Source organism: Chrysoperla carnea, chromosome X, assembly GCF_905475395.1.
Source record: "Chrysoperla carnea chromosome X, inChrCarn1.1, whole genome shotgun sequence".
In the NCBI taxonomy this organism is placed as follows: domain Eukaryota; kingdom Metazoa; phylum Arthropoda; class Insecta; order Neuroptera; family Chrysopidae; genus Chrysoperla; species Chrysoperla carnea.
Genome location: NC_058342.1, coordinates 22,205,828 through 22,232,240, shown reverse-complemented (window position 1 = coordinate 22,232,240; position 26,413 = coordinate 22,205,828). Strand labels below are relative to the sequence as shown.

At 30.7% G+C, this 26,413-nt stretch overlaps 2 protein-coding genes across 5 annotated transcripts in view; both read right to left on the bottom strand.

The window, feature by feature from the left end:
* Positions 1-17,956, bottom strand: part of LOC123302702 (L-lactate dehydrogenase-like) — a 26,120-nt gene extending 8,164 nt beyond the window's left edge. For 2 of the 4 annotated variants that reach the window (XM_044885744.1, XM_044885747.1), the window contains exon 1: positions 9,864-9,969. The gene's annotated coding sequence lies outside the window, so the exon portion shown is untranslated. Of the gene's footprint in view, positions 1-205; positions 218-2,138; positions 2,151-9,863; positions 9,970-17,951 lie in introns of those variants that run through there. The other 2 variants (XM_044885745.1, XM_044885746.1) reach the window with 2 other exon arrangements.
* LOC123302695 (polypeptide N-acetylgalactosaminyltransferase 1-like) lies at positions 17,390-26,413 on the bottom strand. The gene is made up of 9 exons (XM_044885735.1): positions 26,189-26,413; positions 25,209-25,408; positions 24,189-24,358; positions 23,909-24,113; positions 22,506-22,874; positions 21,154-21,277; positions 19,712-19,960; positions 19,299-19,445; positions 17,390-18,744 (listed from the first exon to the last, which is right to left on the bottom strand). The coding sequence occupies exons 1-9, from the start codon at positions 26,396-26,398 to the stop codon at positions 18,604-18,606; spliced, it is 1,815 nt and encodes a 604-aa protein (XP_044741670.1). The 5' UTR covers positions 26,399-26,413; the 3' UTR covers positions 17,390-18,603.

Below are 26,413 nucleotides of genomic sequence, written 5' to 3'. Positions count from 1 at the left end.
GCCATATTCGCGTAACGTTATTTACCTGCGTGATATTCGAACCGGTATTCTATACAAAGGGGCATTAATAAAAAAATATTAAATTCATTCTTCTCGAAACTACGTTTTTGAAACTGGCACGACTTTTACCAAGCAAAAGGTTTTTGATTCGATATAATAAAAACTAGACAATAACAGGAAAAAAAACTTAGAAAACTGGCCTTACGCTTTTAGTATAGGAGACGAGTACGACACTAGCTTAAATGAACTTTGTGGAAGACGCATTATGTAGAGGCCAAAATTGACCAAAAGTGTTATAAAAAATTTTGCACTTAATGTTCAAACACTGCTATTGACGACTGTTTCTGAGATAGAGATCCTCTCACCCCATTGATATCTTGTAGCTTTATTTAACCTGTACAATATAACTTGTCTCAAAGAAAATTCTTTGTCTTCAGTTAACATTCTATATCCTACGAACTCTAAAAGTTAGAGAAACTTCAAGATTTCTAGACCTTTCAATCTGAAACTATAAAACATAGTAGCTTGCAATTGTAGATTGTTTTTTTTATCTTAACAGCACTGCATTCCAAAAAGAGGGCAATTGAAAAAGTCAAAATTATTTTTAAAAATATCTCAAGAAAAAATACCAGTTTTGGAATCTATACATAAAAAATTTTTGCCGATTTTAAATTTAAAAAATCCTAATTCAAAAAATATTTTTTTGAAATAAAGGTCATTTTTGGAGACGATTTTTCGAATCTAGATACATGATTTGAAACGAACATTTACATATGGAATTTGGAATGAAAAAATTATTTTAAGAATTTTCCTAGAAACATTTAGGTAACCATTAACAGGTAGAAGAGAACCTTAATTAAAACCGTAATATTTTAATTTTTAACCCCCGAACTAAAAAAAGAGGTGTTAAAAGTTTGACCAATATGTGTGTGTGTGTGTGTGTCTATGTGTCTGCCTGTCTGTGGCATCGTAGCTCCTAAACGCAAGAACCGATTTTAATTTTTTGGTGGTGTTTGAAAGGTAATTTAATGGAGAGTGTTCTTAGTTATGTTTCAAATTCGAACTTAGGGTTTCGTACCTGAAAAAACTAAAAATTGGCGATGATCTTCCAAATCGGCTCAGTTTGGAAAAGGCAATTTAATGGCGAGTGCCTTAGATATGTTTCAAATGCGACTTCAGGGTTCCATACCCGAAAATTTGTAGAGGGTTTTTAAAGTTTTGTAAATTTCACTTCATTTCACGTATTTGTCAAAATTTCAAAGTAAAAGAAATACATGTATCTAATAAAATCTTTCCTAAGCTAGTTTTAAAATTAATTTTATTAAAATTTACTAAATCTAAAACTTGCTGGTCTGTTCTCTAAGGATCATATCCGAAAGATTTTTAAATAAATTAAGTATAAGAAATTAAATCTATTTTTTATTCTCAATTAATAAGTCATAAAATATTAAGTTAATAAGTAATGGAATGCTCAACCCGTACAGAAAAGTATGTATTATAAATTTAGTCCCAAATTGTAATATTGAACGCAGAAAAAAATTTTTGAGAATGTTCAATATTTTTCGGAAAAAAAATTCGACCGAAAAATTTGATTAAATACATTTTGAAAATTATGAACTAAATAAACTTTTTTAAGAATTTTTTTAAATGGATTTTTACATATAAATTTTTTATCAAAAATAACAAAAAATCATTGATCCAAAAATTTTTCAACTAAATCCAAAAATAGATTAAGGAAAAAAAATGAAAGTCGAAATAAAAAGCTCTTGTAGAATCACTTCCTGTGTTTTTAAAAACAAATTTTTTTTGAAACAAACAAGTTTTGTTTTCATAAACTTCGTAAACATCGAGAGTCTCTTGCGAAAAGGGCGTATTCGCCAATTTTCCAATATTGAAATATTTTCCCACTGAATTAAATTATTTAAGAAGTAATTTCGTGCGGCAAAAGGACGTAATTACGTCGTTTTAGAACTAAATAAAATTTCGTGCAGAAAAATTAGCAAAACAGAAGAATGTCTCTGCATACAATCAAGGAGCAAAAACGTATATACATAGTATTTACACAATTAACTGTGTTAGTATTTCCATTGATAAAACTTGTATTTTACTACTGATAAAATTAAAAAAAATAATCATACCGTTATTCGACACTATTTACACCCTTCAACACCTGTACAATTCACAGATACTTTACTTTTAAGATAAAAAATTCAATCACACATTAATTTATAGAAATTTTTTAAAATAATCAATTTTTTTAACAATAATGTTTTCAATTAAAAACAAATTCAATTATGCATAAAAAATAATCGATGAAAAATTTGCGTACGTGCTGGTCGAGCTATGAATATTATTATTTATGCTGATTTATATTAAAAAATATAATTTATTATACAGGTAATTTCAACAAGAATTAAATCTGAGTATAAACGGGTGATTTAAAAAAAAAATGTTTTAATGAATTTTTAGTGATGAATCAGTTTCAATAACTCTCACTGTAAACGGACGAAATGCTTATTACACTCGCTTAAAATGATTTCTGTTTTAAATTGAAGACAAATAGCCGATCAACCAATAGTACTGACGAAATGCATCGACAAATAACTCTATAGTAAATAACTAATTAAAAGAGAATTCTTATAATCGGAAGTTTATTCAATAACATTTCGGTTTTAATTGTCTTAAAGTAGTCCGGCTGTTGTGTATTCAGCTAGGCAATTTGTATGACGTAAATGTTCTATAAATATCGTAAACTAGGCAATTTGTATGATGTAAATGTAATAAAATGCTTTAAGAATATCGTAAAAACGTCAAAAACCAAAATTTTTTTTATGTTTTTTTTTGCAAGATAATGCTTTTTACTTTTTACTACTATAAATATAATAAAGTATTGCGATCGAAAAAAAATCGATATCGGGGTTTCAACGGAAATACACGTTTTGAGAGTCCCTGATTCCAAAAAAGTGGTTTTTAAAAAATGTTGCGTCCGTTGGTATGTCAGTATGTCCGTTACCAAGCTGGAGCCATCAATTTTCAACCGATTTTTCTCAAACTCGGTACATAGGTTCAGTTTGGTCATAATTCCAGACAATTTTTTCCCTAGGCCTTTTTTCAAGGGTACTTCCCTCTAGGCCAAAACAGGATTTTTGGTGTTTTCTCTAAAACGGTTCTAACGATTTCGATTAAACTTGGCACAAGGCTAGAAATTAAGGTGTTTCTAGGATTGGTATAAGCCACATATTGGTATAGCCGGGAAAATTCGAGAAGGCCCACACCCTAGGGAAAACCTTTTCAAATACAGGAAAATAGGATTTTCTAGGGAGAGACTGTATCAAAATTAGTTGGGGGCCCCAATGCGCAATGCAAAATAAGTAATTTTACTATTGATTTCACTTTGCAATAAAGTATCGATGGTATTTTCTTGTAACCAATTATTATAAGATAGGGATGCATTAATATGCTACTGTGAGTTTACATGGTCAAATATACATTGCGTATGCCCGGAGCCTCTGTAGCCCGGGGACTCCGTATCATTGATACGGCGGTACCCCCTGTTGAAATCTTTTCAATCTTCATATAATTTTATTTATTTCCGAATTATGAATTTTTCAGATTTTTTCAACCTATCTACCTGTCTCAAACTATTTTTAATTACCTAATGCATTAAAAAAAAATTTATATAAAATTATGTAGAGGTAATGATTTACAAAGTCAAAGAAATATTTGACGCATGTGTAGAACGCGTGAGTAAATCTTTCATGATGCGACTAAAGATTATCAAACGGTTGATATGAGTGCTGACTAGTTAAAATTAGCAGATTTAAAACATGCTGTTCTAAACATGCTCATAATGGTTTTATAAGGTGAGCGGCTTGCAATTCCTAGGTCCTTGCGCCCCTTGCATCGCCGGATAATACGGCTTTGTATCTGGCTCTACCTGCCTAGAACTGCCTTTTGGCTCAGACATCAAAAATTAACTTTCATACTCTTTTGAGCAAAATAATGATATATAGATAGGTAATATATTTAGTTTAGACAAATAGTACGGTTTCTTAAACTTGAAATGCGCAGCTTTGATGTAAATTCTGAAAGAATACATAAAAGGCTTTCCAAAAAGAATACATAAAAAACTTTGGTTTCGGATGCTTTTTCGATATTTTTATCTTCCTAATAATGAGCTCCGGCAGTTAAATGCGCTATGTAAACTACTGGACTTGTTTTTTTATTTTGAGTTTTTTTAGCTAAGTAACCGTACTATAAAGTATGTCACCCGTGAATATACACAAATTCACTCATATGGTGTCTACACCCAAAAATTTATTTTATGATTTTTTATATGTTTATATAAAGTTTCTAGCTATTTTAACCTTGTGGAATGTCATTGCTTGAATTCATATTTTCAATTATTGACTTGTATAGTTACAGTCAATAAAACTGAACCAAACACAATTTCAATCAGGGTTCCGTAGCAGCCCTAATAAACAAATGCAAAAATGCCTATTTTTATTTCATCATCATTTTAACCGGGTGGATCTCGGTATAGAGTTGCTAAAGCAATTTTCAAATTTTCGTCCCAATAAACCTATAGGGTCGCATCATGTGGGATGGAGATATGGAGGGGATAAAAAATAATAATTTTTACACTTGTAAACCGAACTGAATTGCGGTTAACAGATATAGTATACAGGATGTCCTGTTATTGACTGCAGAACGTGGACCTCCAGTATAAGCTCATAAAGACGAAGGAAAAAGTTATTTACTAATTTTGGATCTGAGGCCTACTTTGCGAGATAATTAATTCAGTTACCGATAAATTAAGTTTTTTAACAAATTTTTGCAAATCGAGGTAAACATTGCTTAAAACGGATGGCAATGTAAATATACCTTAGGAGTGGTTTCAAAAGTAATGTGTTTCAATATCATCCGATTTCGACTAAATTGAACCCCAACCCGAAATCTGTTGTACGTTTCGGCTGGCAAAAACTTTGTTTGTTGTGACATTCATTACTTGCTGCCGTGTTGTGAATACTATTTTTCTGCGGCGGTGGCGGAAAGCGTCAAATTCCTTAAGCACAGCGGGGCAAAAGTTAACACTTTCCGCCCGGAGGAGAGAAAATATTTTTTTAAACTAATATTTTAAATAAAAATTCCGTCATAACTTATGATATTTATAAAAATGCATGAAATGTATTTTTTCAAATCAATTTTTATGGTCATTGTAGCTTGAAGCGGTATTGAATAATAAATATTGATACACCTTTATTATCACAAAATAATTAAAGAGCTTGACAATATTATGAATCATCTGGCAATCCATGATAAAACGATGCGATTTTGTATTGTTAGTTCAAGAAAATTAGACTTTTGGGTACTTAAATTCTGAAACAAGCAGTTTCTTAATGTAAAGTTGTAGGTTTTTTAGACCTGGCAATCGTCCTCTATAATCAGACTTTTGCACCACAATTAATATAATTCGATAATTTATTGGTTTTAAGGGTTCAATCTAGTTATTCAGCCGCTCCGGGCAAAAATAATGTTTGCCGTCCTTTACACTCATATCATATACAGGGTGGCTTTTTTTAGTTGACATATGCTTGAAACTCGATGAATAAATTTAATCGAAGAAAATGCTTCAAATGAAAAATATTAGTTTTAAAGGAACACATCTTATACCGGCATCGAATTCGATTTAAGTTTACAGGTTCAACTAAAACTTCACTCTGATTCATAACGGACAAATTTCATACATGGATTATGTCATTTATTTGATTTTTTTATCTTACTAAGTATTCATTTAAAATGTTTTTGTAGGATTATTTTTTATCATATAGACAGGTATTATCATAGTTCAAAATTCTTTTGAAGTATTTTTTTCACTTCTATTCCTATTTTTGTAAAATACGATTAATAGAAGTTGTTGTAATCGAGTCATGAAAAAAATTTTAATCTCCACTCCTCAAATATTTACGTTTCATAGTACAATCATTGTAAAAAAGAAAAAATCAATGCATCTTTGAAATTTTCCATAGTTGGTTATTAGGTTGTAAAAACTTCGAAAAAAAACCTCTCCTGAGCGAACTTAGCCCCCATTTCCGGGGAGTAGTGGGGGGGGGGGCTTAAATCAGTTTTTTACAAATTACAAAAAAACTATGCATTAATAAAAGTTCTAGCTGAAGTATTTGTGCACATTTACATTCACTTTTTGTCTTCCGACTTACTAGCTTCAAAAATTGACAGAAATATGAAAATTTTAAAATGAAATTTTTTGCTGATTTAATCAAATGAAAAAGAATCCATCTTGTAAACCGTTCAAGATAGAACAAAAGTTTAAATGTAAAAGTTATTCCTTATAAAAAAATTAACAACTTTTGTTTGAATCATTCTTTCGAAAACACCACTGTCTACCAGTGAGGGCGCAATAATTACACCTAAGTATACCAAATTTTTTTTTTGTAGCATTGATATTTCTAAGCGTAACAAACATTGGATTAAACTTAATATACTCTGATATATTTCATTTACTTAGGGTATAACAAGTGAAAATAAACAATTGGCTATACTCTATGTAAAAAAAAAACGCTCGTTTTAAAACATTCTAAGTGTTACTATTATAACATAACATATGATGAGTACGCCTAGAATGTTTTTACTGTGGCGATTTTTATGGAATCAAGTATACATGTCACACATACATGACTGATATCCCCATATAATACATACTATAAAATTTACGCCTAATTCACACCCTCACAGGTAAACAGTGATGTTTACGAAAAAATGTTTCAAACAAAAGTTGGTTATTATTTTATAAGAAATATTTTTTACATTCAAACTTTTGTTCTATCTCTAACGGTTTACAAGATGGGTCCTACGGAACCAATTGACCTATGTGGCTCATTTACGAACTTAACTCACCTCACTTTACAGACGGGCAGACAACCGAAAATGGACTAATTAGGCGATTTTATAAACACATATACCAATATTTTGTTCATAGCATCAATATTTGTAAGCGTTACAAACTTGGGACTAAACTTAGTATACCTTGCATATTACATATATCCATAGTATAAAAATTGGTAAATACATAGGGTTGGTTATTTTATCAATTGGTTTTATCATTGGGTTATTTATTGCATCATTATATTTTATTTTTTATTAATTATTAGTAAAATACTCTAGCTTACTTATTACTCAATGTACTCAAAAATAATTGTTTTATAAAACACGACTAGACACAACTTTTAAATTCAAACACACTTAAAAAGTTTTTATTTTAAGTAAAAGCCGTTTTACTTATTCAAACAATAATTAATAATAATTATTATTATTGATAATAACTTTTAAGTTTTAATAAAATCTAGATTCTATATATTTAAAGTGCAATAATGAATAATCAAGGTTCGCATATATAAAAATAATTTTAAAAGAACTGCAATTTTAATCCAGTGTGGTGAAATAAATAATTGTACTATGTGATACATTTTTAAATAAATTCCAAGAAAGAAGGTTACAGTGAAATCCCGGTAATCCGACCCTTAGCTAATTTAGCGCCCCTTGTAATTGAACATAACTAACTATAACGATAATTACAATGCAGATTTATTATAAACTAGAGTGATACCCACCCGCTTCGCTAGGTTTAAAAGTAAAGATTGATAAAGATTGCTCTCGCTTTTCCCCTTTTTATAACACTCGAAATAATGGTAAAGATTGTTTTACACTGGTAAAATATATGTATGGTTTTCTATTTTTTTAATAGTATAAAAGTCGTAATTATTCATTGAGTTTATCAGCAAAGATGGCCGTGAAATATTTCATATTGACTATTTTTACAGAAATCTGTAATTTATGGTAATGTCAAATTAAATTAATTTTTAATTTTTTATTAATATATCCTTATAAATTATATCTCATGTGTTATTCTGAAGCATTAGCTATATTGCTGTACAATTTCATTAAAAACCATTCGCTAGTTTTAGCGTGAAAGCGTAACAAACAAACAAACCAACAAACATGCTTACTTTCGCATTTATAATATATAGAGATAAATGAATTTTTCGCGGTTAAAATTAGAAAATAATTGAAATCTTATCACTTTGATACATTTTTATATAAATTCTAAGAAAACGTATTACAGTGGAACTCCGGTAATCCAGTCCCTGGCTATTCTTTTTTACAAAGTTCCGGACTACAGGGTGTTTGTGGCAGTAGTGCAATACTCTATAGTTCGACAAATTCGATAATTCGCCACTGCCTTGCAAAAAGTTTGTCGGATTACCGCGATTTCACTGTATTTTCAAACAATTTAACATCAAACAACCAACGATGTACACTTTAAATTGCACGATTACATCACTTTATTTTATTTATATAACAAAAAAAAACTTGTGAGCAGCAAAGTATGACTCCATCATCAAAGTCATATTTCCCCTTCATTTAATGATTCTTAAAATCAGGGTTAACTTTCTAATTTTTTTTGATAAGGAACCGATTTTTATCCAATGCGGTTCATTTTGTTCATAGTTCAATTTAGAAAAAGGTCAGTTTTTGGTCTCCCCCTCCCTCGTTTCGGAAATTCGACTTTTAAGAGATTCAGATCATTTCCTACGTGTTTTGATCCGTATAATCGATTTTGGCGCAACTCTTGTTAACACCTCCATGTCCTAGCTAGCAACTGGAGTAACTACACGTTAAGAAAAGTCTGTTTAAAATATCTCGATGTGCTTAATTTATAAGATGATGTATTATAGGAAAAGTTTAGGCTAGGAACTATAGTTTAAAGATGTTTGCACAAACGTTCAATTAAAGTTAAGATTTTCTTTACGAGTAAATTCATCACATCATCCTCATGGGCGCCGCCAGGATTACCTACATTCAGGGAGGTGCATCTGCATCTACACTAGAGTGGGTCAAAACAATCGACTTTCGTTTTTACTTCCGATACCGAAAAATTGGTTCCTATGCACCTCTAGAATGCTCATACATCCTTAAAAATTAAAATATAGCAAGAAAATATTGTCTTAAATCAACGTATTTAATTGCTGCCTTAAGATATATTTCCCGCTAATACTGTTTTTTCAGTTTATTATTTATTTCTCAACTTTCACGGTAAATAATATATTTTAGTACAAAAACAGAAACCTGTATATTACGAAAAACTAATTATCAGTTTTTTTCACTCCATCTAATCGATAACTGGTAGTATAATTCAAGAAAAATTGGTAGACTTACTTTCTTGTAAGATTGCCCCAAATGTTAACATTTTTTTACACGGTAAAGTATGATCGATACTTCACTATACGATAGATACGGACTTTAACTATTATAAAACAAGTGAAAACAAACAATTGACTGAGTTAATTGTTGAAATACCATGTATGGACAGTGTTGATTACACAATCGTTTGTTTTTTGATGTGACGCTAAGCGCGCTATAAAAATTTCAGCTTGATATCTCTTTTCGTTTTTGAATTATCGTACTTACGAATAGACAGACGGACAGACAACCGGAAATGGACTAATTAAGTGATTTTATGAACACCTATACCAAAATTTTGTTCATAGCGTTAATATTTTTAAGCGTTACAAACTTGGGACTAAACTTAGTATACCTTGCATATTACATATATGAATGGTATAAAAATTATTTTTCATTGTAATCTTATATTTTTTAATTAACACAGGCGGCAAAAGAACCTCCTTAATTAAAATGATTTCGAGTCTGTTGTTTAAATTATATTAATTGCTCTAAAAATATTTCTTGAAGTTTTAAAAATACATTTACTAACTTTGGAGGCTTTTGATAATTTAAAAATGGAGCCTGATAGTAATTAACTAATTTATTAAAATATATTCACTTACTTTTTAATAGACTTAATCAATAACTGGTTATTATTAAGACCAAACTTTTAAATCCAAACACACTTAAAATTTATTTTTAACTATAAAAAATAATAATTAATTATAATAGTTATTATAACAATTACTTTTAATACAATCTAAAATTTATAATACAATGACGAATAATCAAGGTTCGCAGATATTTATATAAAAATAATTTTAAAAGAAGTGCAATTTCAATTCAGTGTGGTGAAATAAATAAAGTAATTGTACCTACTATGTGATATATTTTTATATGAATTCTAAGAAAGTATATTATTTTCAAAGAATTTAACATCAAACAACCAACGATGTACGCTTTGAATTGCACGATTACATTACTTTATTTTATTTATATAACAAAAACAAGTGAAAACAAACAATTGACTGAGTTAATTGTTCAAATACCATGCATAGACAGTGTTGATTACTCTATCACATTTCACATACATACATGTAACACATATATAACTGATATACCCATATAATAGGTACATACTATACAATTTACGCATAATTTGCGCCTTCACAGGTAATCAGTCACGTTTACGAAAAACGTTTCAAACAAAAGTATTTTACTTTTTGATAAGGAACATTTTTTATATTTAAACTTTTGTTCTATCTCTAACAGTTTACAAGATGGGTCCTACGGATCCAAGATCCAATTGACCTATGTTGCTCATTTAGGAACTGACCTCACTTTTTACGTCCTGAGTACGCTGTAAAAATTTTAGCTTGATGTATTTTTTCGTTATTGAGTGATCGTGTTCACAGACGGGCGGATGGACGGACAACCGAAAATGGACTAATTAGGTGATTTTATGAACACCTATACCAAAATTTTGTGGGTAGCATCAATATTTTTAAGCGTTACAAACTTGGGACTAAACTTAGTATACCATGCATATTACATATATGCATGGTATAAAAATACATTCGTGGTTATAAACACTGGAGTTTTCATTTGGTGTTAAAGTTTAAGATATTTTTTATATCGCATTTCCCTTAAAAATTTTTTTTTAATGGAAACTTCCAGGAAATAATTTATAATTTATCATTCAATAACATAAATGGATTCATGCGAGTTAATTTTGACCATATGGTCCGGGAGCAAACTGCAAAATCCATAAAATCCTTTGACCCATCGACAATCGGCTCAAACTTTATAATAAAGCGACAATCAAACCCGTAAAAACAATGAGCTATGGCAGCATTACCAGACCGGGGGAGGAGGGAAGAGATTTGTAACGTCATTTTGGGATACCAACTTTACCCATAAGGTAACCGGATAACCTTTGAAAAAAGGTTGCCATACTTTAACTACAAAGTTGATCTGGCAACCTATAATCTCTTTAAAAAGATAATTGCACGTGAAAATTATCCGGCTACTTATGGGTAAAGTTGGTATCTCAATATGGCGTTGAAAATTTCTTTTCTCCTACCCCGGTATGGTAGGGTAAATGTTTAATGCTGGGGCAATTTGTAATGTTTGACATTTTATAGATTTTATAACATTTTTAAGAGTAATTGCTGGGTAACAATTTTACTAAAAAACAAGTGAAAACAAACATTTGCCTGATTTAATTGTTAAAATACCCGGTATAGAAATTTTTGAATGACAGCGCTTGGATTATTATACCATGTATATGTGAAATATATCAACGTATACAAAGTTTATTCCCAAGTTTGTAACTCTTACAAATATTGATGCTACGAACAAAATTTTTTTATTTTGTTCATAAAATCACCTAATAAGTCCATTTCCGATTGACTGTCTGTCGTGTGTCCATATTACTCAAAAACGAAAAGATATATCAAGCTGAAATTTTTATAACGTGCTTAGGGCGTTAAAAGGGAGATCAAGTTCGTAAATGAGTAACAGAAGTCAATTGAGTGCACCTCCTTCATGCATATACCATGCACTACACTAACCCATCACAACTATTAATTAAATTAATTTTGTTGAAAGTTCACATTAAACATAAAGAAATAAGAGTAAGATAAAAATCTAAACAAGTTGTTATAAAAGGATAAAGAAATTCACATCAAACACCTGTTGCTACACCAGCGCCATTCTGGTCAATTTTAGAATTGTTATTTTCAGTTTTCAGCTGAACACTTTTTTACTTTGACCCCTATTTAAGATTTTTTTCCTTATCTCTACCTTCTATAATGCACAATCGACACTTCTAAATAAAAAAGTACCGTGAATAAATGTAAAACTTGATCTAAATGAAAGATGATCTAAGTATAAAACCAAGATTTATGGTTACACCGCAATAAAATACATGTTACAAAATTTATCAAAAGAGAAGTTCCCATTTTCACAGTTCATGAAAATGACAAGATTTCATGTTATAGCTAAATTAAAGTTGTAAAATGTACTTATTTGTATAATATATGCCTATGTGTGTATAGGCAAATACATATACAGATATGTAAAACTACATGCATACGTATGTTATTTAATGTAAGGGTTTTGTTTTTTAATTCTTGTTTTTTGAAGAATTTGTTACGAAATTAAAAGAAGAAGCAGAAATGTTCAGTGGATCAATGATATGAATTGTTAAGATCAATTTTTTCAGTTACATATATACGCACATAATTTTTGACAATTAAATTACAATAATTTTTTTTTTATATAAATGAGCACATTATCCAATTTTAATTTAGCGATAACTTGAAATACTGTCATTTTCATGACTTGTGACCATGGGAACTTTTATTCAGAATGACTTAAACTCTTACTTCCGAAAATTTGAAAATGTTTGACCGAAATGCAGATTAAATATAATTTGTGCGAGGTCCTTTGTACTAAAGTAAGAAGAATACATAAAGAAAATGTCAGATAATTCATATGATGATGTACACAATCAGTTGCAATAACAATATTAACTTTGTTACTTGTGTATCCTGAAAAAAAATTGCCCTGATCCCCAAATAATAAGCTCAGAAATATTCGATTTAAAATAAAATTGTTTATTTATTCGTTATTCGCTACAAAATTAAAACAGTAGTTTACAATATTTCTTTAAATGTGGCTTAAATGCTCAAATTGCCAATTGATGATACAAAGTGGTTTTATGAAACGTACCAAACAAAAAAAATAAGTTCATCAACTTCCAACTCAGTGGTAATCTGAATATCTAAGCTTCCACAGAAATTTCACCAAACGTTATAATTATATAAATGATATCGATTGTCTTTCACTTCATTCTACAGAATTAAATGACATCGACCGTAGCATTAAGGTTTAATCATATATAAAAGAATTGTCCAGAAAATGAAAAATTATGATTTTTAGCGGCAATTTTCTTTGTTTTGAGATTTTTCGACTTTTTAAGCAAAAAGGTAAGGATCCAAAAAATTAAAATTAAAAAAAATACATCATTTAAGACTAGTTGCGATCTTTTATCTTTGGCCGTTCAATTGTTATAAAAAAATTAGGGGTTAAATTTTTCTGATTTTTTTTCTGCTCAACAAAAATTCGTATGGATACTTTATTTCGATCGAAATGTTGAGTTTGCTTCATGGAATACACAGTTTTGTTCTGTTATAATAATTCACATATTTTGCAATTGTTTAAATAAATTAACCAATTTGTTTATAAGAAATTTGTTGAAAAGTTGATCTCAATCTGAAGATGTCAACCACTTTGCGTTTCTCCGCCTAAATTGTTAGTTAATTTTTTTTTGAATCTTCCAGAAGCATACAGTTAATATTAATTGTTGTAACTTGTTTTATTTTTTTACAAAATTAATGAAGTTTTTCATATTTTTTTTGTTTTACAAAATTTACTTACGAACGCTGCCAAAGGATTTTTAGTTGTTTTTGTGTATACAACATCCTAACCACTTGCCAGTTAGTCATTACTAACTTTTTATATACACCGTGTTCTGTTATTGACTGCAGAAAACCGGCTTACCAAAATAATCTCATCAAGAGCAACAAAAAAATTATTTCACAAATTTGGATCTAAGTCCTATTTTAGTAGCCAATAATAATCAGTAGATATTAGTAAATTTCATTAAAATTAATAATGGAAGGGATTTTAAAAAAACTATAAAATTATTTAATTGGATCTGGTCAAATTCCACTTTTTATATTTTTATTATATTTTTGCGAGAAAAAATTAGATTATTAGTAAACAAATTACGCCACAATGGACGTAGTTTGTTTGTTTACGTCCAATGATATAATGTTAAATCAGAATTGTTATTTTTTTCTCACAAAAATATAAAAAGTGGGATATTTTGACCAGATCCAATTAAATAATTTTATAGTTTTTTTTAAAATCTCTTCTATTATTAAGTGAAATTTACTAATATCTACTGATTATCATTGGCTACTGGTTATCGAATAATAGTCAGTGAATGTACAAATTTATCAATTTTTGCCATACCCGTATCTCCCAAAATAGGACTCAGATACAAATTTTGAAAAAAATTTTTTTGTTACTCTTGAACCACCTGTAGAACTAGGTCCAATCTGATATCAGAACATGATGTACCCCATGAAACTCTTCAACTTTTATTTAATTAATTTTTTGATTGGTTAACTAAAAAACGAAATAGCCCACCCTGTATAAGTCTATATAATCGTGATGAGCGACATCGAAAACTCCCCGAGGAAAGATTTTACTCCACTTTCGTTAAAAGCAACAATATTAACAATCGGCTTTATTGGATCTCCCATGTTGAATTTTGGTGCCGATCCATCAATTTCCAACAAAATCGGTTCAGAAGACCATTAAATTTTTCCGGTATGAGTTCGTTGATGGTAAATTAAACTGCTTTGATGAGTAAATTTTCGATCACAAACTTCACAGGAAAAAGGTTTTTCTCTAGCATGAGTTCGCCTATGGTAAACTAAAGCGTTTTGTTGGGTAAATTTTCGATCACAAATTTCACAGAAAAAAGGTTTTTCGCCACTATGAATTCGTTTATGCTTATGTAAATTCCATTGATGAGTAAATCTCTTATCACAAACTTCACAAGAAAAAGGTTTTTCTGGACTATGTATTCGTTTATGTTGAATTAATTGCTGTTTGTGCGTATATGCTTTATTACAAATTTCACATGAAAATGGTTTTTCTCCAGTATGAAATCGTTTGTGGTAAATTAAAGCACTTTGTTGAGAAAATTTTTTATCACAAACTTCACAGAAAAAAGGTTTTTCACCACTATGAAGTCGTTTATGTTGAGTTAATTGCTGTTTTTGAGTAAATGTTTCATCACAAATTTTACAAGAAAAATGTTTTTCTCTAAAATGAGTTCGGTTAATATGTCTATACAAACTGCTTCGCCGAGTAAATGTTTTACAACAAACTTCACATGAAAAAGGTTTTTCTTCAGTATAAATTCGTTTTTGCTTAAGTAAACCGCTTTGCTGAATAAATTTTTTATCACAAACGTCACTTGAAATGTTTTTGGCTTCATTTTGAAATGATTCTTGTTCTAAAACATTTTCATCCTTAATTGTCAATTCTATATTTAAGTGTTGTTCAAATTTAAATTTTTCGTATTTATCCATGGAAAACTCTTCATTTAAATCAATTCCTTCGTTTTTTGTTGTAACATTTTCTTCAAGAATTTCCTTTTTAATTGCTTCATGATCCTCCGTTGTATTATTTTCTTTTTTAATTGATTCATGTCCTATTGAATCACTTTCATCAAATATTTCTTTTTTAATGATAAGTTGATTATTTTCCATTTTTTATTCGGTTTACTCAAATTTAAGATCTCATTACAGTAAATCAATGACATTGATGCCTTTAGCCATATTTCTTTTTACTAATGGTTCGTTCCAATAAGCACTCACAACGATCAAGTTCACATCTGCTACTGTTTTTGTTCCACTGGCATTCTTATTCGCAAGAAACGATGCGAAAGTTTTTGACAAAAAAATGAAATTATATACGGATATGTAATGAAAAAACATCTAATAAGTTTTATATTTTTTATTTACTTATATTTTGATAAAAAAATGATTAATTTTTAACAATTATTTATTAAAAAAAAAAATCTTCCAATATTCAGAATCTTCAGTTTTCGGGTGTGCTCCGTAATATTCACCAGTATACTGGTCAGTGCTTATGACGGCGGAAATCGACGCCATTTTTTAATGATATTCTACGTCATATTGTACTGGTAAAACGGGCATGACAATGTACATGTGGTCACCGGGTGTTTTGGACTGTTCATTAAGAAGGAATAATGGCGTCTGAAAAAACTTACTCGTAGAAGAAAAAACTTACTTGAAGAGTATCATAGATCAAATACAGGTTATTTTGTTGACTAACCTAAAATATGATGCCACGTACTGGCCAGTATATTTCGGAACGATTCACCAGTATGGCGTTGATTTATGACGTCATTAGCACTGGAAAGTATTCTGGTGAATATTACGGAACAAACCAATAATTTTCTTCTTCAATTACATATTTTTCCATTCGAATAATGTTTTAAAAGTACTTTCGGAAATCAATTTACATTCCCCTATTAGATTCCGTTATCAATGCTTTGGGACAAAGATTGTCTCCGGAGAAACTCAACCAATTTCAGTTGAGAGTTTTGCTACCTGAACCAAATGTTGGTATCAAGTACTTGGATATCGATATCCAGGCAGTGAAAAAAGTGGTTCAGATGTACCTGCGATTTATTAATGATATACCTGAATCAACTGTTATAAATTAATACCGACTCTGGATGGCCAAATAGAAAACTGAATGTGAAAAAAATTCAAAATAACAGAGTCGGTAGCTCATCTCATCGAAGAATGCGACCAAGATTTGTGCCCTAATATAAAAATGTTCTTACAAATACTGACAACTCTTCCGACCAGCGTAGCTACCGCCGAGAGATCGTTTTGTACACTTCTCGGGGTAAAGTCTTGGTTGCATGCCTCAATGGGACAGGAAAGATTATTCCGGTTAGGTCTCCTAAACATCTGTATATTGATGACATTATCAACGGTTTTACCCACGTGGGAAAATACACTGTACAAAATCTTGCCCAGAACTCCCATTGGGAGAATTTTCGGGTGGCCGCGCCGTACCCATTTCCTTTTTTGTGGGCTAAATCCGCGTCTGATTTGAATTAGTGTACATCCAGCCACAACGGGTATTTTCTATTTGGTCACGAATTATAATGTCGGATTAACCATTCATCCTTTATTTGACTATCGTCTTTGGGAAGATATCTATCCTCAACCCAAATTTCAGACTGGTCTGATTTAGATTTTCGAAGCTAAATAAAGAAAATAAAAAGAATTTTCTGGAGATAAATAAATAAAAAAACAGTTTTAATTCAACATGATTTAAATTTTTTTTATTTATTGTTTTTAAGTATAAATTTATAAAAATATAAAAAGTAATAACAATTTAAAAAATTAATATAAAATGTTACTAATCATAAAATTGGTCAAAAATTTGAGCATTTTTATTCAAAGCGTAATTCAATATTAAACATTTATTATAATGTATGAGAAAATGAATGAATATTTTAAAATGCTTTTATAACTTCACAATTAACATTTTTATGAGACAGCCTGAGTAATTTCGATACTTTAAAGTAAAAAAAAATTATTGGGGGGAGGGGAGGATTATTCTCAGAAAAACAACTTTTTCGGCATTTTTAAGGAAGTTGTTATCGACATATTTCATTGTTTATAGTTGGTAGTCGGTTTTTGAAAATAAGTTCCTTTTGTTTTCAGCTTATCACATTCCCGTCTTCCTTTTTTATGCCGCAATATTTCAATATTGTTATGCCTTTTTTATGCGGCAATCGCGTTTTTCGCGGTTTTAGGCACTTTTATAGCCCCTCCAAATTGAGTTAGAAGGTCCCAAATTTGTATGTGATTGAGTTAATATTCAGGGAATCATATTTTTTAAAATCACTTATAGAGGAAATAACACTTATGTCATTCATTTTATCACTTTAAATGTATTTTATGGACGTACGAGTGCCGCATGTTGAAATTTTCTTTATAGGAAAATATTTTGAATGCTTTAAATTAATGAGTATTAGTTTTCTAAATTAATCTTTTTAAAATTAGCCTTGTTAAGCATACCTTTACAAACACTTCTGTAGGTACCTGCTTTAATAATGATAGTAAGAAAACGTGATTTTTTGGGAACGTTCTTAAAAGCACTTTCAAATAACACATTTTCGGATGCCACTTATGACACTGCCTGCATGTAATACAATATTCAACCATTTTCTCATACATACTATTTACGTTCATTGAGGTTGGCGAGAATAATTGTCGTGAATAATTTTACCCTGTTTTAAGAAAAAAACTTATTTTTTAAATTATATCCAATTAATATACATTTATACTTTAATTAATAATTCAGTGGCAACGCTGAGAAATACAAAATATTTATAAAAGCTTTTTTAAAATTTTAAATAAAAGATCTTCAATGTTTATAAAAAATAAACTTCACGGGTACAAAGTCCTCAGAAGTTCAAACATACCCAGTAAATACACGCCTTCAAAAGCTTTTAAACAGTTATCAAAAATTGACAATTTTTAAACTTACCACTAACAGATTGACCCCCCTTAAATAATTCTGCTGCGATAGCACATGTAGTCGAGAAAAATTAAATTTTAATAAAATAAATTTCATAAGGTTAGAAAAACGAGTTTAAAAAATATTTGTTTATGTACAATTCATGAAAGAAAACAATTATTATTATTATTATTATTATTTTAAATAAAATTATTCAATTCTTTGAAAATCAAAAACCAATTTTTGATCCCTAGCATATTTATCACACTTTGTAACATAGATTTGTGAACGAGGTAACAATCCTTTCACCGATAAGCACATATTTGATTGAGTATTCTTGATTTGTGAATGCTGCAAAAAGGATTTACAATTAATTATTTATAAAAGTTTTATTTCAACTTTAGAATTTTGGATATACAGACACATTCACTTTCTGGCAAACAAAACCAGACGTATGTTCGCCAAATAGTTTTTTAGCATACCAAGAATATTTGATATTCTCGCATTGTCTGGGTTTTTTAATACACTTATTACTACAGATAATAGAGAATTTTCTTTTGCACTAAATTACAGGAGTTTTTTATACCATGTATATGAAATATATCAAGGTATACTTAATTTATTCTCAACGCTTAAAAATATTGATACTATGAACAAAATTTTGGTATAGGTGTTCATAAAATCCCCTAATTAGTCCATTTTCGATTGTCTGTTTGTCTGTCATCACGATAACTCAAAAACTCATAATTTGTATTCAGTGCATAATACTGAATCTATTTAGAAAAAAAACCTCCTGTAATTTAGTGCATTATGGCCAAGAGTGATTCGAAAGTCCGATGTTCGCCAAATTGTGGATATGTGAAGCGGCTTTAAAAGAAAATAATATTTATAATTTTGGCTCATACCTCAGTAAGTATCCAATGTTGAGAACCAAGTCGTCCATGGCATTTCGTCATTTCAACAAGCTTCTCTCGATGATTATTTCCACGACCGACTACTTCGGCGCAAGCAGATTCCTTTCGTAACTCTCCAGTAAGACTTAACGAAAAATACTAAAACACCAAAAATTATTTTAGCATTTATTTTTAGGCAGAGTCAAATGCGGAAAATTAGACATTCTTTACTTTTACTCCCTAGGTGTGTAATTTAGAAAATTTTATCCTCTTTTTTTAGATTTCTAAAATCTTTATTACTTTTTGGGATATTTGCAAAAAGCAAATTCACTAAATTGTTTATAACAATTGCAATAAATAATTCAATAATTATTAGGCTGAATTGTATTGCTAGGGTGATTGTAAATAATTAAGTCAATTTTTACCTGAGTTGCAATAGGTGAATCCAAATCGCATGTAAACACACCCAAAGAATAAATTAATTGATCAGAATTTTGTAAATCATCCAAACATAATTCAGAATCGTGATTGATAACACGACCATAAGCAGTTACATTTTCATCGGGTATAAATTTTTCTGGATACACATTCTTTAAATACCAATGGAAATCCTTACAATGTAATTTTGATCGAAACATTTTACGATGCGTTATATCTCCAAGAACAGCTTCATTCTAATTTCATACACAAAAAAAAAAAAAAAAAGAAAATTTAGATTTAGACACTCCACAAATATGCTAGACATCGGTCATATTTTCCTCGAAAAAATAGACTTATGCACTGTATCGAAGATCTACAAGAAGGAATAAGGGTGTAATATAAATTCTTCTTTCGATACTCTTTAGTTCGAGCGAAAATTTGGGTTGCAAAAGTTTTTTTTTTTAATTCACATTTTTTGATAACCGTTCTGACAGAATACAGTTCCTTTGTGTTTAGTTTGGTTTACCATTTTATAATGACTAGACTCACATCAGAGTAATGGGCCAGTTAATTGACTTCCAAAGTCATTGCGATATAGCCTCATCAGATTATTTTCTTTGGGGATATGCAAAGTCACTTCTCTACGTCGATAAATCAGAGACATTCAGATTTAAACATTCGACCTGTTATTGGCAAGATACGACCGTAATTGCTGCGAAAAGTGGGCATCCAGATAGCGCCATCTATACGCCAGCCGCATCGGGAACATTGATCGAAATCATATTCAAACATTAATAGCACAAAATATATTCCTAATACAGCCGATTTCATTGACATTGACAATTGTCTTTCTTTTATTTTAAAGTTTTGCACCTCTAAAAATCACCGTTATATCCGGCAAAACGATGTTATAAAAGCAGGGGTTGATTTCAGCAATTACCAAGAGAAAATTTGAACTAGAGGGCTGGAAATTTATATGAAGGTTGAATTAGTATCAAAGAAGTCCCTAGGGGGTGTCAACTTCTCAGTCTCCCTTTCTCCGTTTTTTTTTTTTTTTTTTTTTTTTTTATAAATACAAGTTGTGTTAGAGTCAAGGAAGTATCTTCTGGGGGTTATCAACATCCTAAATTCTCTTATTTTTTAGGCCTTCCGCACCTCAATAGCTATTTCAAGTAGATATTTATTGCGTTCAAAAACAAGACATAAAACAAAAAAATCATTTAAATGAGAAGAAGCATCTAATGAAGCAGGACCTTAGGCGATCCTGAGTTTCTCTGATAACAAAGAGGAAGTGGTCATATAACAGGGACGAAGTAACGCCAATAAGTTTGGAATTTTCCGAGATCTTTCTAAAAGAGTTTCAGAGATGAAAAGCGCTCACTAAACACTGCCTCAGCTATGTAAAAACAGAAATTACTCATGTAATATACTCTTTAAATTAACTTACATCAAAAGCTTTTCGATGTAGAAAAAATAATCGTTGATAATCGTCCATCCACACTTTTGCCATACGAGCGGTATTTATGCCATGTGTATCTTTGTTATTCGGGAAATCATATGGATGAAAATCTCTGAAAAGAAAATAAGTGATTGTATAATCGTAAATTTGAACATTTCATGAATAGGCTCATTATTTGAATACTATGATTGATTCAAGTACCGTCAAAATCAGTTATAACGACAAATTCTTTAATACGACGAATTGGGTCTTGACTGGATCAAAATACATGTAGCTACGAAGCGCCAGTATGCATAATGTAACTACAACATTTTCATTAAGAGGCCCATGGTCTTGATAGAAGTTAAATGACTTGTATATATTATATGACTGTGATTTGAGGACATTTTGTGTATTTGACATTATCATAAAAATGGCGAACGGTCTTACTCACATATATAGAGCCCTACTTTTAATAGTTGACAACAAAAAATTTTCTGTAAAAAATAATTACTATGTTACTAGTAGCTCATTTGATAATTCTCTCAATAAAAGCATCCTTCTCGAAGGAAAATAAAAACCCGGTTGTAAAAAAAACAAGCTGAAACGCCAAAGGATCGGGTGTCACAACTCGACAATTTGATGTTTCAGCTTGTCGTAGCTACTAATGACATTTCTCTATGAAAGATAGTTATTCCACTTAACGATAAAATGTTCATGTCGTTTACAACGACTATCGGATGTAACGACCATAAATGAACGGCCCCTTTATTGTTGTCATAATCAGTTTTGACTGTATTTGAATTAAGGCATTAAATACAATTGTGAGCACAAAAAACACGTTTTCTTATGAGTTTTTTTTTTTTGGGAAGACAATTTATTTTACATAAATATAAAAAACGTATACATAAAGTACATTTCTTTAATTTTAAGTTCTCGTTGACCGATTTCAAAAATTTTATATGGTACTGCTTATTAGAAAATTTCTTTATTCCATAGATGAATACAGGTATTAATCGAAATCAAGATTATGATTTTTGAAAAGTGGTCCAAAATATCGAAATAATTTTCAGAAACCTTATTCGAAACCGATCAGTCGAGCTGCTTTGGAGTAATCCTGCACACCGACTTTGAAAATGCTGTTTCCAGAAAAACGCGTTTAAAGTTTCAAAAGACGTTTAAACTCAGTGAATTTTTTTGATGCGTTTATCTTTGTGAATATTTATTGAATCAAATTAAAATTTTCAGAGAATGTGCGTAAATATGTAAAGTCCGGAAATGCAAAAAAAAAAAAAACTTTTCTTTGAAAATTCTAACTGGATATAACCCTTCATTTAATCAATGAAATATGAAATACATACCGGAACACATGACCAACTCTGGAACAAGGCACAGTCTCCAAAGAACCACCACATTGCCAAATACGAAATGATATTTCTAAATTTTCTCCACCCCAACCATCCATTTGTTCATCATACGATCCAATTTCCCAAAAATAGTTTTTATCAATGGCAAATAATCCACCAGCCATTGTGGGTGTTCGTACTGGATCAATAGGTGTTTTTTGGCGATCCAATTCACTCTTTTGTATATCGATCCAATCGAATGTACCATCCCATGTAAATCCACCAACATGATACTTATATTCCTTGGCTACGGTATACTCAAATGTTGATTCCGAAATTAAATCAATTATTGGTATCGCTACAATTGTTCGGTTATATTCTATCCTGAAAATATTTAATACAAAATTTGTCATATTTTTCCTGTATTCTTCTGTATTGCATCGAACGTTAATAATAATAATAAATCAAAAGAGGGGTACCGCAAGTGGGTTCCTAGCACCTAGACCAAGAGTCCTTTGTGCTCTCGTTGAGAACAACCTGTCACCCGAAGATGAGACGTCTTCGGGTAGGAGGCGCTATTAAAATCGGATGAAGCTAAAGGATTTTGTCGAGACCAGAGGCCACGCAGAAAGTCGACAGCTTCTTCGCCGGAATCTCTCCCAGGATTGATGCATCCAAGGTATCGGACCCGAACATTCTGAATCCCTGAAAATTTCCCTGCAATTTTCTGTGGGTGCAAATAACATGTATGGAGGTTTCGTCATCCTCCATACAGGCTCTACTCCATACAGGGAGTTGGATCATTAGAGATCTCCATGTTATGAAGGTGATAGTTCAATCGAGAGTGTCCTGTCAAGAATCCCACCACCCTTCTCAACTGTGCTCTAGTAAGTTTCAGACGAGCACAGTCGAATGGCCTAGCAGTGGTTATACACAGTTTAGCCTGTCATATGCCCTACGCAAAATCCCAGTAATCAAGATGGGCTTGCCATAGACATTCTTTGATGCGGTAAATTACAGAGCATCTTGCTATGGGAATGACAGGCTCAGATGAAAGGGGCTTTTTAGATGGCCTCTCTCGTGCCAACGAGTCTGCCGCGTCATTCCCTTTAACGCCAGAGGATCCGGAATCCAGCTAAACCAGACTGTGTTTTCAGTGCCAGTGCATCGAACGTTAACAGAGAAAGGTGCGAGGTTCCGTTTTATTGGTAAGGAGCATAGCAAGTGAAGGGAGCAGCTAAATCGACAGCAGCGCTGTTATCTTATAAACTGTCTACTCGCAAGGGCAATTTGAATATCCGGCATTATTTGCTAATTACTTAAAATAATTGACTTCCTTTCGAAGGGATCAAGTGTTATTTTCTGCAACCTCGCTTGTTAGATGTGTACTAAAAATACTGAAACTCAAACAAACTTACCGATCTAAAAGAGGTTCAATCCAACGTTTCGTAACTTCACAATGTGCATCTAAAAAAATGATAACATTCGCTGTTTGTCGAACCAATCGTGCACCATGTAATCGAGCCCGAATCAATCCTAAACGTTGTGGTAATCGTTCCAATACTACCGGATAATTTTTAAACCTTGTTTTTACATAATATGATAATTTACCATGTAATTCCTCTGTAAAATTAAAAGAAAATCATTTTAGAATGAAAATTTGATTAAAATTGGTACAGTGCCTTGATAGATACGCACCTGATGTACTTGCATCATCAACCATAATAATCTGATCAATGTATTGTTTAGGGGTAACATCTAGCACACTCCATACTGTTCGCGCTAATACTGATAAGATTTCATTGTGAAATATAATCACAATAGTAGCTCGCCGATTTTTTATTTTTGGGTATATTTTACGGGAACATCTTTAAGAAAAATGAAGCAATATATAAAAATATATCCTAGAAAGTTTCCTAGAAATTTATTTATTTGATGGTTTATACTTACATTGCAAAAACAAATATAGGATCTGTTATGTAAAGATATAAAATTTAAGGGAAAAATTTTAAAAAGTGTTACACTCAGTAACGTATTTAGGAAAGAGCGATTGGGAGACACATCTACCATAGTAAATAAAAAATGACAATAGGATTCAGCCATGGAAGTAGTAAGGTTTTATATTACTTTATTGAGTTCAACCTTAACTTAACCTGCTTGTGAAAGGACCTCGCACAAAATACATTGATTTTTGGTTTCAGTTAAAATTTTTTGAAAACTATGGATTAAGGTAGTTTTGATCATGCTGACCAAAATTTCTTATGAACTCAATCCTCAAAAACCGCCATCCTTCGCAGTCATACGATCGTCGTCAATTTTGTTGATGATAAAATTTTAGCTTAAAAATTCGAATTTTTTTTATAACGCCTGTATCTCAAAAACAGTGAGTTTTACGCAAAAATTTCACGAGACTAAAAATGCTTAGAATACACCAAAATGGAGGTCCAATGAATGTTTTCTCAAATTTCCTGATTTTTCAGCAGAATTAGCTTGGCCGAACTTCTAAGCGCGTGCGCATAGTAAAAGCACACTTTCTAATCAATATGACTTTTTGTTCTGCACACTCACACGAACATTTGGAGCTGAGTGCCATTAAAAGTGATATTATTTCATAGAATTGCAACCTTTTAACTATTTTCCGACTTTATTTCTTACAATATTAATAAGTTAAGTTCATAGATCACTCTATATTTATGAAATCACCCTATTTATACTTACAATGGATGTGTAAATACTGCTAATTTTCGATGTAATGATATTCGATCACTTAATACTGCATTCAATGCAAATTTCTTGATTGAATTTTCACCGGATTCATGCAAATTTTTTGGTAACTCTGCAGGTGCACCCATATCGCCTAAATTTTCAATTACTTGCATTTCAAAATTTCTTATACTTATTTCATACATTTGCTCACTCTAAAATTCAAATCAATTAATTATTTGATCTACTGAAATTATTTGATGTATGAGTTGCTAATTCTATAGAGAACGCCCAGTTTGTTTACTAAACGCTCTTTCGACCAAAAACTACCATTTACCCTGAAAGTTTGCAGGGGCGATCCTAACATATTTTATGAGTTGGACGAAAGTTTTTTGTAGCGTTATAAAATGTACAACGACTTATTCGTAATAAAGATTATTCGCAGAGCCGGATATTGACAATTGTACAGTTATTTAAATGTATGACAGTCTAATTCATATAATTTCTGCGGAAGGGAAAAATTTTATTAAAAATGAACAGCAAGCTTTGGAACTGTCAATAGTTCTCACAGCAGATGAAACTGCCGAAGATGTTACTTTTTCATTATCTGGTGATATATGGTTCCATAGGCATGTATTATTGCCTATGTTTCAACTTTCACCTCAAATATGCAAGGCTTATCCTTTAAACTACAATTTTATATTTAAATATGGCATCTAGCAAACTTCACACTAAGTTCATTTTTTAGTATATTTATTCAAGAATTAAAACTGTATTTTACACGGTAAAAAAGGCACCGGAAAGGAAATACAACGTAAAATATTAAAATAACTTAGTTTTTTCGTCATAAATTTTTTAATAAAAAACTTCGACTTTAATTTACTATAGGTCCCCGAAATTTTTAATCAGTGTATTTTTTTATCAAGAATAAAAGTTTGTAATTATGATTTTTTTGAATATAGCGGCTGGGTTAATAAATTCTAGGTTATACTTACACTTGTTAAATTTTTTAAAAATAATGTGCCATTTTTACTATTTGTATGCGTTAAGTGCATACTTTTGGCAACAAATTTCCTATCTAATATATTGATTTGACCAGCATAATCATATAAACCCCATATTATAATTAATAATAGTATGATACAAACGATTATAGCACGAAATATTAGTGAATTTGGTGTTGCATAAATATATCGTAATATCATATTGGCAATTGTTTT

Bases quoted from the DNA above. Each gene is read 5' to 3' on its own strand.
- LOC123302695 (XM_044885735.1), bottom strand. From the start codon at position 26,398: ATGATATTACGATATATTTATGCAACACCAAATTCACTAATATTTCGT. The intron at 24,359-25,208 runs GTAAGTATAAAT...TTTTTCTTAAAG, and splicing joins GCAGTATTTACACATCCATT to ATGTTCCCGTAAAATATACC. The intron at 18,745-19,298 runs GTATGAGCCAAA...TCCTTTTTGCAG, and splicing joins AACATTGGATACTTACTGAG to CATTCACAAATCAAGAATAC.